The sequence below is a fragment of the Salmo trutta genome, chromosome 12 (genome assembly GCF_901001165.1).
Source record: "Salmo trutta chromosome 12, fSalTru1.1, whole genome shotgun sequence".
Taxonomy (NCBI): domain Eukaryota; kingdom Metazoa; phylum Chordata; class Actinopteri; order Salmoniformes; family Salmonidae; genus Salmo; species Salmo trutta.
The window spans coordinates 39,672,605-39,684,908 of NC_042968.1; the positions used below are offsets into that span (position 1 = coordinate 39,672,605).

At 44.6% G+C, this 12,304-nt stretch overlaps 1 protein-coding gene across 1 annotated transcript in view; it reads right to left on the reverse strand.

The window, feature by feature from the left end:
* The window catches only part of LOC115202538 (vacuolar protein sorting-associated protein 13C-like), a 166,543-nt gene that overhangs the window by 7,394 nt on the left and 146,845 nt on the right, over nt 1-12,304 (reverse strand). The window contains exons 55-60 of the mRNA XM_029766662.1: nt 10,669-10,790; nt 7,122-7,419; nt 5,573-5,962; nt 2,309-2,413; nt 1,932-2,096; nt 1,509-1,634 (exon numbers count right to left, since the gene is read on the reverse strand). Of these exons, the coding sequence (XP_029622522.1) occupies nt 1,509-1,634; nt 1,932-2,096; nt 2,309-2,413; nt 5,573-5,962; nt 7,122-7,419; nt 10,669-10,790 (1,206 nt within the window). The remainder of the gene's footprint in view (nt 1-1,508; nt 1,635-1,931; nt 2,097-2,308; nt 2,414-5,572; nt 5,963-7,121; nt 7,420-10,668; nt 10,791-12,304) is intronic.

Consider the following 12,304-nt stretch of genomic DNA (forward strand, 5'->3'; position numbering starts at 1 on the left):
CCTGTTAACGTCTATGGGCTAGGTGGGACGCTTGTGTCCCACCCTAGTCAAACAGCCAGTGGAATCGCGTGGCGCGAAATACAAATACCTCAAAAATGCTATAACTTCAATTTCTCAAACATATGACTATTTTACACCATTTTAAAGACAAGACTCTCGTTAATCTAACCACATTGTCCGATTTCAAAAAGGCTTTACAGCAAAAGCAAAACATTAGATTATGTCAGCAGAGTACCCAGCCAGACATAATCAGACACCCATTTTCCAAGCAAGCATATATGTCACAAAAACCAAAACCACAGCTAAATGCAGCACTAACCTTTTATGATCTTCATCAGATGACACTCCTAGGACATTATGTTATACAATACATGCATGTTTTGTTCAATCAAGTTCATATTTACATCAAAAACCAGCTTTTTACATTAGTCTTTGATGTTTAGAACTAGCATACCCACACTCATGAAAAACGTTCACAAAATACATAACAATTATTTTAAGAATTCTAGATACAAAACTCCTTTATGCAATCGCGGTGTCAGATTTTAAAATAGCTTTTCGGCGAAAGCAAATTTTGCAATATTCTGAGTACATAGCTCGGCCATCACGGCTAGCTATTTTGACACCCACCAAGTTTGGGGCTCACTAAACTCAGAATTACTATTAGAAAAATTGGATTACCTTTGCTGTTCTTTGTCAAAATGCACTCCCAGGACTTCTACTTCAACAATAAATGTTGTTTTGGTTCCAAATAATCCATAGTTATATCCAAATAGCTCCGTTTTGTTCGTGCGTTCAGGTCACTATCCGAAGGCTGACGCGCGAGCGCATTTCGTGACAAAAAAATGAAAAATATTCCATTACCGTACTTAGAAGCATGTCAAACGCTGTTTAAAATCAATTTTTATGCTATTTTTCTCGTAAAATAGCGATAATATTCCAACCGAGCAACGTTGTATTCATTCAAAGACTGAAAGAAAAACATGGAGTAGTCTTGTGAACGCGCATCTCAGTGTCACTGTCCCCAGGCTGACCACTCACAAACTCTGCTGCTTTACTTTGCCCAGAGACAGCAGACACCCCATTCCACTTTCTGGCGGCTTTAGAGAGCCAATGGGAGCCTTAGAAAGTGTCACGTTACAGCACAGAGGCTGTATTTTCGATAGAGATGCAACAGAAGGACAACAAATTGTCAGACAGGGCACTTCCTGTATGGAAACTTCTCAGGTTTTGGCCTGCCATATGAGTTCTGTTATACTCACAGACACCATTCAAACAGTTTTAGAAACTTTAGAGTGTTTTCTATCCAAATCTACTAATTATATGCATATTCTCGTTTGTTTCTGGGCAAGAGTAGTAACCAGTTTAAATCGGGTACGTTTTTTTATCCGGCCGTGCAAATACTGCCCCCTATCCATAACAGGAGGGTAAATCAGGTCAGTGAATGAACCTGTTAAAGGAGGGTAAATCAGGTCAGTGGTATGTGGTGCATCTCCAGGGACACTGACCTGGTCCATGCCCAGCAGGGTGCCGTTGTCCTGCTTGTTGAAGAAGAAGGACTTGGACTTGGAGTCGGAGCCCACTACCCTGACACACAGCTTCCCTGTGATCAACTCTGGCCAGAGGGGGAGGCACTGGAAACACAGGGAGACAACAGTCAGTCAGAGGGGAGACAGTCAATCAGAGGGGAGACAGCAGTCAGTCACAGGGGAGACAACAGTCAGTCAGAGGGAAGACAACAGTCAGTCAGTCAGAGGAGAGACAACAGCCAGTCAGAGGGGAGACAACAGTCAGTCAGAGGGGAGACAACAGCCAGTCAGAGGGGAGACAACAGCCAGTCAGAGGGGAGACAACAGTCAGTCAGAGGGGAGACAACACACACACACACACACACACACACACACACACACACACACACGGTCGGTCCCCACCTCTGTAGAGGAGATGTAGTGCCACTTCCTGTTGACGCTGCCCTCCTCTGTCTGCACCTCTCCCACCTCCAGCTCGTAGGAAGACTTGTTGACCAGCGTGAAGAACGGACTCATGGTCACCATCTTGGTCAGGTTGAAACTACTCATCTGAATGCTGACGCCAACCTACAACACATGACTTGTACTGTCAGACTGAGCGTCCTCACAACCTAGACTGTACGGTTAAAAAACACAGAACATCATAGTTGTGGGTTTGAGTCCTGCATGAGTCACTGAATTTGTTCACTGTAAGTCACTTGGATAAAACATTATATGCTAAATAAAAAAAAGGTACATTTCAGAGTTGTGACTCTTTGTGTATGTTGTAATTTTCTCACCAGATAGTCCATGGTGTTGGCAGGGCATCGGACACATCCATAACTCCCCACCGTATCCAATGAGAAGCCATCAGACCAGGAACTGGTGGACACACAGAGCTGCAGCTGTAGAAAGACAAAAAACACCCAGCGTTACTGAGAGAAGCAGCTGATCTAAGAGAGGAAGAAAAAAAAACGACTTTAAAAAGATGCTGTCTGTTAGAGAGACGAGTGTTTCTCACACCTCTCCTCCAGGAATCCCAGACATTTTCACAAGTGTGTTGTAATCCTTGAACTAACACACCTGATTCAACTACGAATGAATCGATCTGGGGTTTATTAGATTCAGGGAGCAGTTTGGGGTTCGCCAGGAAAGGTTTGAGAAACACTGTTAAGACACTGAAACACTGAAAGACTGTTAAGACACTGAAACACTGAAAGACTTAAGACACTGAAAGACTGTTAAGACACTGAAACACTGAAAGACTTAAGACACTGAAACACTGAAAGACTTAAGACACTGAAAGACTGTTAAGACACTGAAACACTGAAAGACTGTTAAGACACTGAAACACTGAAAGACTGTTAAGACACTGAAACACTGAAAGACTTAAGACACTGAAACACTGAAAGACTGTTAAGACACTGAAACACTGTTAAGACACTGAAACACTGAAAGACTTAAGACACTGAAACACTGAAAGACTTAAGACACTGAAAGACTGTTAAGACACTGAAACACTGAAAGACTGTTAAGACACTGAAACACTGAAAGACTGTTAAGACACTGAAACACTGAAAGACTTAAGACACTGAAACACTGAAAGACTGTTAAGACACTGAAACACTGTTAAGACACTGAAAGACTTAAGACACTGAAACACTGAAAGACTTAAGACACTGAAAGACTGTTAAGACACTGAAACACTGAAAGACTGTTAAGACACTGAAACACTGAAAGACTGTTAAGACACTGAAACACTGAAAGACTTAAGACACTGAAACACTGAAAGACTGTTAAGACACTGAAACACTGTTAAGACACTGAAACACTGAAAGACTGTTAAGACACTGAAACACTGTTAAGACACTGAAACACTGTTAAGACACTGAAACACTGTTAAGACACTGAAACACTGAAAGACAGGCTCCCCTCAGAGAGAGAGAGAGAGAGAGAGAGCGAGAGAGACAGAGACAGACAGCTTAATGTGAGCTCTTACATTTTTCAACATGTTTTTTTAATTTATTTTTTTACAAAAGGATAGATTTGGAGTTAGATGAAGTTGGATTTTTCGGGCAGGTAGATATGCAGGATGCTACACTCCACAGCACGGCCTTCGCTCCAGATCAAAACTCCAAACCTACAACCTCATTTTGACCCAAATTAACCGGAGAGATTACTGCTTCCGAGGTTTTATTTTCCCAAGCTATACGGAGGTGTGCTCTAGCAGACAAACAGCAGAGACCCGAGGACAACATCCCAACCTCTGAGGGTTTAGAGCTTGAAGTAGTCACCTCATACAAGTACTTGGGAGTCTGGCCAGAAGGCGCACTGTCCTTCTTTCAGCACATATCAAAGCTGCAGGCTCAAGTTAAATCTAGACTTGGTTTCTTCTATTGTAATCGCTCCTCTTTCACCCCAGCTGCCAAACTAACCCTGATTCAGATGACCATCCTACCCCGTGCTAGATTACGGAGACGTAATTTATAGATCGGCAGGTAAGGGTTGCTCTCGAGCGGCTAGATGTTCTTTACCATTCAGCCATCAGATTTACCGACAATGCTCCTTATAGGACACATCACTGCACTCTATACTCCTCTGTAAACTGGTCATCTCTGTAAACCCGTCGCAAGACCCACTGGTTGATGCTTATTTATAAAACCCTCTTAGGCCTCACTCCCCCCTATCTGAGATACGTACTGCAACTCTCATCCTCCACATTCAACACCCGTTCTGCCAGTCACATTCTGTTAAAGGTCCCCAAAGCGAACACATCCCTGGATCGCTCCTCTTTTCAGTTCGCTGCAGCTAGCGACTGGAACGAGCTGCAACAAAACACTCAAACTGGACAGTTTCATCTCTTCATTGAAAGACTCAATCATGGACACTCTTACTGACAGTTGTGGCTGCTTTGTGTGATGTATTGTTGTCTCTACCTTCTTGCCCTTTGTGCTGTTGACTGTGCCCAATAATGTTTGTACCCTGTTTTGTGCTGCTACCATGTTGTGCTGCTGCCATGTTGTGCCGCTGCCATGTTGTTGTCATGTTGTGTTGCTACCATGCTGTGTTGCTGCCATGTTGTTGTCATGTTGTGTTGCTACCATGTTATTGTCATGTTGTGTTTCTACCATGCTGTGTTGTCATGTTGTGTTGCTACCATGTTGTTGTCATGTTGTGTTTCTACCATGCTGTGTTGTCATGTTGTGTTGCTACCATGTTGTTGTCATGTTGTGTTTCTACCATGTTGTTGTCATGTTGTGTTGCTACCATGTTATTGTCATGTGTTTCTACCATGCTGTGTTGTCATGTTGTGTTGCTACCATGTTGTTGTCATGTTGTGTTGCTACCATGTTGTTGTCATGTTGTGTTTCTACCATGTTGTTGTCATGTTGTGTTGCTACCATGTTGTTGTCATGTTGTGTTGCTACCATGTTGTTGTCATGTTGTGTTGCTGCCATGTTGTTGTCATGTTATGTTGCTACCATGTTGTTGTCATGTTGTGTTGCTACCATGTTGTTGTCATGTTGTGTTGCTACCATGTTGTTGTCATGTTGTGTTGCTACCATGTTATTGTCATGTGTTGCTGCCATGTTGTTGTCATGTTGTGTTGCTGCCATGTTGTTGTCATGTTATGTTGCTACCATGTTGTTGTCATGTTGCTACCATGTTGTTGTCATGTTGTGTTGCTACCATGTTGTTGTCATGTTGTGTTGCTACCATGTTGTTGTCATGTTGTGTTGCTACCATGTTGTTGTCATGTTGTGTTGCTACCATGTTATTGTCATGTGTTGCTGCCATGCTGTGTTGTCATGTGTTGCTGCCATGCCATGTTGTTATCTTAGGTCTCTCTTTATGTGGTGTTGTGTTGTCTCTCTTGTTGTGATGTGTGTTTTGTCCTATATTTATATTGTATTCATTTATTTATTTTTAATCCCAGGCCCCCGTCCTGCCGGAGGCCTTTTTCCTTTTGGTAGGTTGTCATTGTAAAATAAGAATTTGTTCTTAACTGACTTTCCTAGTTAAATAAAGGTCAAATAAAATAAAACAGTCAGACGCTTTCCTACCTTGTTCTTGCTGAAGATGTTCTTCTTCTTGAAGGAGAAGAGGATAACGTCCCTGAAGTCCGAAGCATGTTTGACGGAGACGTCCTCCGTGCGGTACTGCAGAACCCTGGACGTCTTATTGACGATCCAGTACGGGCTGAACACCGCCAGCGTCAGACGTCCATGCAGCCGCGTCACGTGAACGCTCAGGTCCACGGTTAGCTTCTCGGGCGAGTCGCAGGTGAAACACACAGGGAAGAACTCCTGCATGTCCTGAGCGATACGGATCCGGCCGGACCAGTTCCGACCCTGGTATTTAACCAGGACCATCTCCATGATCTCACCTCCTATACGGGCGTTCAGGATGTCTGCTGTGCTGCCCTCCTGGAGCTCATAGAACTCTGCTGAGCCCTGGAGAGATGGATTCATGGATAGATCATTTTTATAATGAACATGTATCCGTTAGGAAGGTATCTTTGTACTGTAGAGGGATCTCAACATGCCATAACAACAGGAAATAATGAAATCAAAGTCTAGCGGCTGGCTGATTGCTCTTTGGTGCTTATATATTTTAGTCTACACCTGTGCCTTCTTCCCTTAAGTCACTGGAATGTGTAGAGTTACCCCCAGTAGATATCTGATGCTGTAAGGCAGGGTACAGGTCTAGGGTTAGGTCCTAGCCTAGTGACTGTCTTCATGTTACTACCTCCAGTAGATATCTGATGCTGTAAGGCAGGGTACAGGTCTAGAGTTAGGTCCTAGCCTAGTGACTGTCTTCATGTTACTACCTCCAGTAGATATCTGATGCTGTAAGGCAGGGTACAGGTCTAGAGTTAGGTCCTAGCCTAGTGACTGTCTTCATGTTACTACCCCCAGTAGATATCTGATGCTGTAAGGCAGGGTACAGGTCGAGGGTTAGGTCCTAGCCTAGTGACTGTCTTCATGTTATCTAAGTGTTACTACCCCCAGTAGATATCTGATGCTGTAAGGCAGGGTACAGGTCTAGAGTTAGGTCCTAGCCTAGTGACTGTCTTCATGTTATCTAAGTGTTACTACTCCCAGTAGATATCTGATGCTGTAAGGCAGGGTACAGGTCTAGGGTTAGGTCCTAGCCTAGTGACTGTCTTCATGTTACTACCTCCAGTAGATATCTGATGCTGTAAGGCAGGGTACAGGTCGAGGGTTAGGTCCTAGCCTAGTGACTGTCTTCATGTTACTACCTCCAGTAGATATCTGATGCTGTAAGGCAGGGTACAGGTCTAGAGTTAGGTCCTAGCCTAGTGACTGTCTTCATGTTACTACCCCCAGTAGATATCTGATGCTGTAAGGCAGGGTACAGGTCTAGGGTTAGGTCCTAGCCTAGTGACTGTCTTCATGTTATCTAAGTGTTACTACCCCCAGTAGATATCTGATGCTGTAAGGCAGGGTACAGGTCTAGGGTTAGGTCCTAGCCTAGTGACTGTCTTCATGTTATCTAAGTGTTACTACCTCCAGTAGATATCTGATGCTGTAAGGCAGGGTACAGGTCTAGAGTTAGGTCCTAGCCTAGTGACTGTCTTCATGTTACTACCTCCAGTAGATATCTGATGCTGTAAGGCAGCAGGTTCCGGAGGGTCACAGCGGGGTGGAGGTGGATGACGTAGGCAGGGTCCCAGTCGTCCTCTCGCTGGGAGGAAATGAAGGTCAGGTGATCTGGTGTGGCCAAGGTGGTCACCTGGAGGGGCAGGAAGCTGCTGTCTGCCGACGGACACTGGAGAAGGGACCGCACCTCAGAGCTCAGGTGGACCTGCTCCTTCCAGGCGATACAGGTAGACGACGGGCCGTACTGGCCCTCTAGGCACCCGGCTGGCTGGAGGAAGAGCTGACACCTATAGTGGGAGAAGAGACGAGGAGACCACGTTTTATAACTAACAATAATCCAGTTAAACATAACCCTCGCTGACATCTGCATCAGAAAGAGAGGAGAGGAGGTGTGGAACAAGGTAAGGACAGGGGAGTCTGTATAAAAGTCCTAGAACATTTGTTTAAAGTTGTAGAATATTTGTTGAACCGCTGTAAGTCTAAACGGTTGGGAAATGCTAAGCTGACGTATATAATCGTTTTAAGATGGTTCAAACTATGGATCATTTAGCTATTTGATTTAGAATTTTAGGACCCTTTTTAGACATCTCGTACAATGCTGTGTACTACTCCCTTCACAGAACAGAGTAAACTGGCTCTAACCAGAATAGAAAGAGGAGTGGGAGGCCCCGGTGCACAACTGAGCAAGAGGACAAGTACAGTAGAGTGTCTATTTTGAGAAACAGACACCTCACAAGTCCTCAACTGGCAGCTTCTTTAAATAGTATCCGCAAAACACCAGTCTCAACGTCAACAGTGAAGAGTCGACTCCGGGATGCTGGCCTTCTAGGCAGAGTTGCAAAGAAAAAGCCATATCTCAGACTGGCCAATAAAATAAAAGATGGGCAAAAGAACACAGACACTGGACAGAGGAACTCTGCCTAGAAGGTCAGCATCCTGGAGTCGCCTCTTCACTGTTGACGTTGAGACTGGTGTTTTGCGGATACTATTTAAAGAAGCTGCCAGTTGAGGACTTGTGAGGTGTCTGTTTTAGAGTCTATAGACTGATATCGTGTTCTCTCTTCCTGTTCAGTACCTAACCATGGTGGACCTGCTAGAGTCCTCAACTGGCAGCTTCATTAAATAGTACCCGCAAAACACCAGTCTCAACGTCAACAGTGACGTTGAGACTCCGGGATGCTGACCTTCTAGGCAGAGTTCCTCTGTCCAGTGTCTGTGTTCTTTTGCCCATCTTTTATTTTATTGGCCAGTCTGAGATCTGGCTTTTTCTTTGCATCCCGGAGTCACCTATTCACTGTTGACGTTGAGTCTGCTGTTCTGTGAAGGGAGTAGTTACACAGCGTTGTACAAGATCTTCAGTTTCTTGGCAATTTCTCGCATGGAATAGCCTTCATTTCTCAGAACAAGAATAGACTGACGAGTTTCAGAAGAAAGTTATTTGTTTCTGTCAAATTTTGAGCCTGTAACCGAACCCACAAATGCTGATGCTCCAGATACTCAACTCATTTGTAGCACAAACGGTTCTGACACTACAAACAAAGAAGTTGGCACATCGACGGTAGCGACATCAGACGAGTCCCCTGTAAGTCAATAGAGCAAAACGGAGAACAACGTTGTGTTCGTGAGAGTCTACCTTTTCCATAAAATGGTCATAGATTGTACGTCAAACTGTTCGGATGCTAAATAAGTTGACAAAACAGCGCTCTAGCTCTGCCACCTTTCACCCCAGATGAGGAAACGCGACACTAGTGAATGGAGTGGATTGAGACGCACCCAATAGAAAACACACAACATCTCGAGGTTAAACTGACGGATTTTGAAGGGGAATCGTTTGTTATGCAACTTATATTGATGCACCGGTGGGTGTAGGGGGTTAATACTCGTTTAAAGCACTAGAATACTTGCTGAAAGTACTAAACTACTTGTTTCAAGCACTAGAATACTTGTTTAAACACTAGAATACTCGTTTCAAGCACTAGAATACTCGTTTCAAGCACTAGAATACTCGCTTAAAGCACTAGAATAGTTGTTTAAAGCACTAGAATACTCGTTTCAAGCACTAGAATACTTGTTTCAAACACTAGAATACTCGCTTAAAGCACTAGAATACTCGTTTCAAGCACTAGAATACTCGTTTCAAACACTAGAATACTCGCTTAAAGCACTAGAATACTCGTTTCAAGCACTAGAATACTCGTTTCAAACACTAGAATACTCGCTTAAAGCACTAGAATACTTGTTTAAAGCACTAGAATACTCGTTTCAAGCACTAGAATACTCGTTTAAAGCACTAGAATACTCATTTAAAGCACTAGAATACTAGTTTAAAGTACTAAAATACTTGTTTAAAGCACTAGAATATTTATGGTGCCACTCTCTCGAACGTGGTCCTTCGAGCCGGATAATGGATACTGAGACTGAGCAAGTGGACACCTGGATCTCCCAAGCTGCCCAGCTCATCACACATCAACCTCTTCATTTCCTGTTTATGATTAGCATCTCATAAATAGTATCCTTTGTCTGTACGCTGCGATCACCGGCCTTTCAGCAGCCATGTTGAAATAGAGCTGTCCATTCATACGATAAGTAACCAATATAATTATGTAAAATTGTCCTTCCAGGTACATTTGCGACGTGCAGCACACACACACACACACGTGTAAACACTCGGTAAAAGTGTATCTCGCTTCCCTACGATGATAAGTAGCAAATATAATTTTCGGCAATTCAAGGAGAAGTTACTAGAACACTCGTTGGCCTACACAAGTACTAGTCCCTGGTGTCATACACGTGTGCTGTTTGAGGAGGACAGTTCCTCCTGCTCTTCAGGAGAAGTGGTCTTACCGGGTGAGACTGAATCCAAAATAATGACCCTTATTTTACCGGATAGGTTGACTGAGAACACATTAACAGCGACAGAAAATGTGTTAAATGTTGTGTAAAGTGAACCAAAATGGCCCCTGGTAAGTACACGCTGTGTTACACCCTGTATATAAGGTCTCTGTGTAAGGTCTCTGTGTAAGGTCCCTCTCTAAGTAAGGTCCCTCTGTACGTGTCCAGGGCTACCGACATGGTGATTACCTGTCCTACCGACATGGTTATTACCTGTCCTACCGACATGGTGATTACCTGTCCTACCGACATGCTTATTGCCTGTCCTACCGACATGGTTATTACCTGTCCTACCGACATGCGAATTACCTGTCCTACCGACATGGTTATTACCTGTCCTACCGACATGGTTATTACCTGTCCTACCGACATGGTTATTACCTGTCCTACCAACACGGTCATACCTGTCCTACCAACACGGTTATTACCTGTCCTACCAACACGGTTATTACCTGTCCTACCAACACGATTATTACCTGTCCTACCAACACGGTTATTACCTGTCCTACCAACACAGTTATTACCTGTCCTACCAACACGGTTATTACCTGTCCTACCAACACGGTTATTACCTGTCCTACCAACACGGTTATTACCTGTCCTACCAACACGGTTATTACCTGTCCTACCAACATGGTTATTACCTGTATGAGTCCAGGGCTACATCAGACTCTTTCTCAGGCTCTGCCAGTCCTATATTCACCATCCCTCTGGATTTGGGACAATACTTCAGGATGGTAAACGGCACTGAGAAATGGTTCTGGATCTGAAACACAAAACCACATTGAAAAACAGTGAGTTAAGGATGACATCATGCTTTTTTGACTCAATGGAAACAAAAACACAGATTTTACTGTAATTGAAAAGTGCTGAATAAATCAAATGTATTTTAATATCAGCTGCGTTCACGTTGCAAGTCCACAAGACTTGTTACTCTCTACTGAAAGCTGTTGAGTGTCTATAGCCTACTGGAGGACAGTTCCATAGAGAGAGATTGATGGAGGACAGCTCCATAGAGAGAGAGTGATGGAGGACAGCTCCATAGAGAGAGAGAGAGTGATGGAGGACAGCTCCATAGAGAGTAAGTGATGGAGGACAGCTCCATAGAGAGAGAGAGAGTGATGGAGGACAGCTCCATAGAGAGAGAGTGAGTGATGGAGGACAGCTCCATAGAGAGAGAGTGAGTGATGGAGGACAGCTCCATAGAGAGAGAGTGATGGAGGACAGCTCCATAGAGAGAGAGAGAGTGATGGAGGACAGCTCCATAGAGAGAGAGTGATGGAGGACAGCTCCATAGAGAGAGAGTGATGGAGGACAGCTCCATAGAGAGAGAGAGAGTGATGGAGGACAGCTCCATAGAGAGAGAGAGAGAGTGATGGAGGACAGCTCCATAGAGAGAGAGTGATGGAGGACAGCTCCATAGAGAGAGAGTGATGGAGGACAGCTCCATAGAGAGAGAGAGAGTGATGGAGGACAGCTCCATAGAGAGAGAGTGAGTGATGGAGGACAGCTCCATAGAGAGAGAGTGATGGAGGACAGCTCCATAGAGAGAGAGTGAGTGATGGAGGACAGCTCCATAGAGAGTGAGTGATGGAGGACAGCTCCATAGAGAGAGAGAGAGTGATGGAGGACAGCTCCATAGAGAGAGAGTGATGGAGGACAGCTCCATAGAGAGAGAGTGATGGAGGACAGCTCCATAGAGAGAGAGAGAGTGATGGAGGACAGCTCCATAGAGAGAGAGTGAGTGATGGAGGACAGCTCCATAGAGAGAGAGTGATGGAGGACAGCTCCATAGAGAGAGAGTGAGTGATGGAGGACAGCTCCATAGAGAGTGAGTGATGGAGGACAGCTCCATAGAGAGAGAGAGAGTGATGGAGGACAGCTCCATAGAGAGAGAGTGATGGAGGACAGCTCCATAGAGAGAGAGTGATGGAGGACAGCTCCATAGAGAGAGAGTGATGGAGGACAGCTCCATAGAGAGAGAGTGAGTGATGGAGGACAGCTCCATAGAGAGTGAGTGATGGAGGACAGCTCCATAGAGAGAGAGAGAGTGATGGAGGACAGCTCCATAGAGAGAGAGTGATGGAGGACAGCTCCATAGAGAGAGAGTGATGGAGGACAGCTCCATAGAGAGAGAGTGAGTGATGGAGGACAGCTCCATAGAGAGAGAGTGAGTGATGGAGGACAGCTCCATAGAGAGAGAGTGATGGAGGACAGCTCCATAGAGAGAGAGAGAGTGATGGAGGACAGCTCTATAGAGAGAGAGAGAGTGATGGAGGA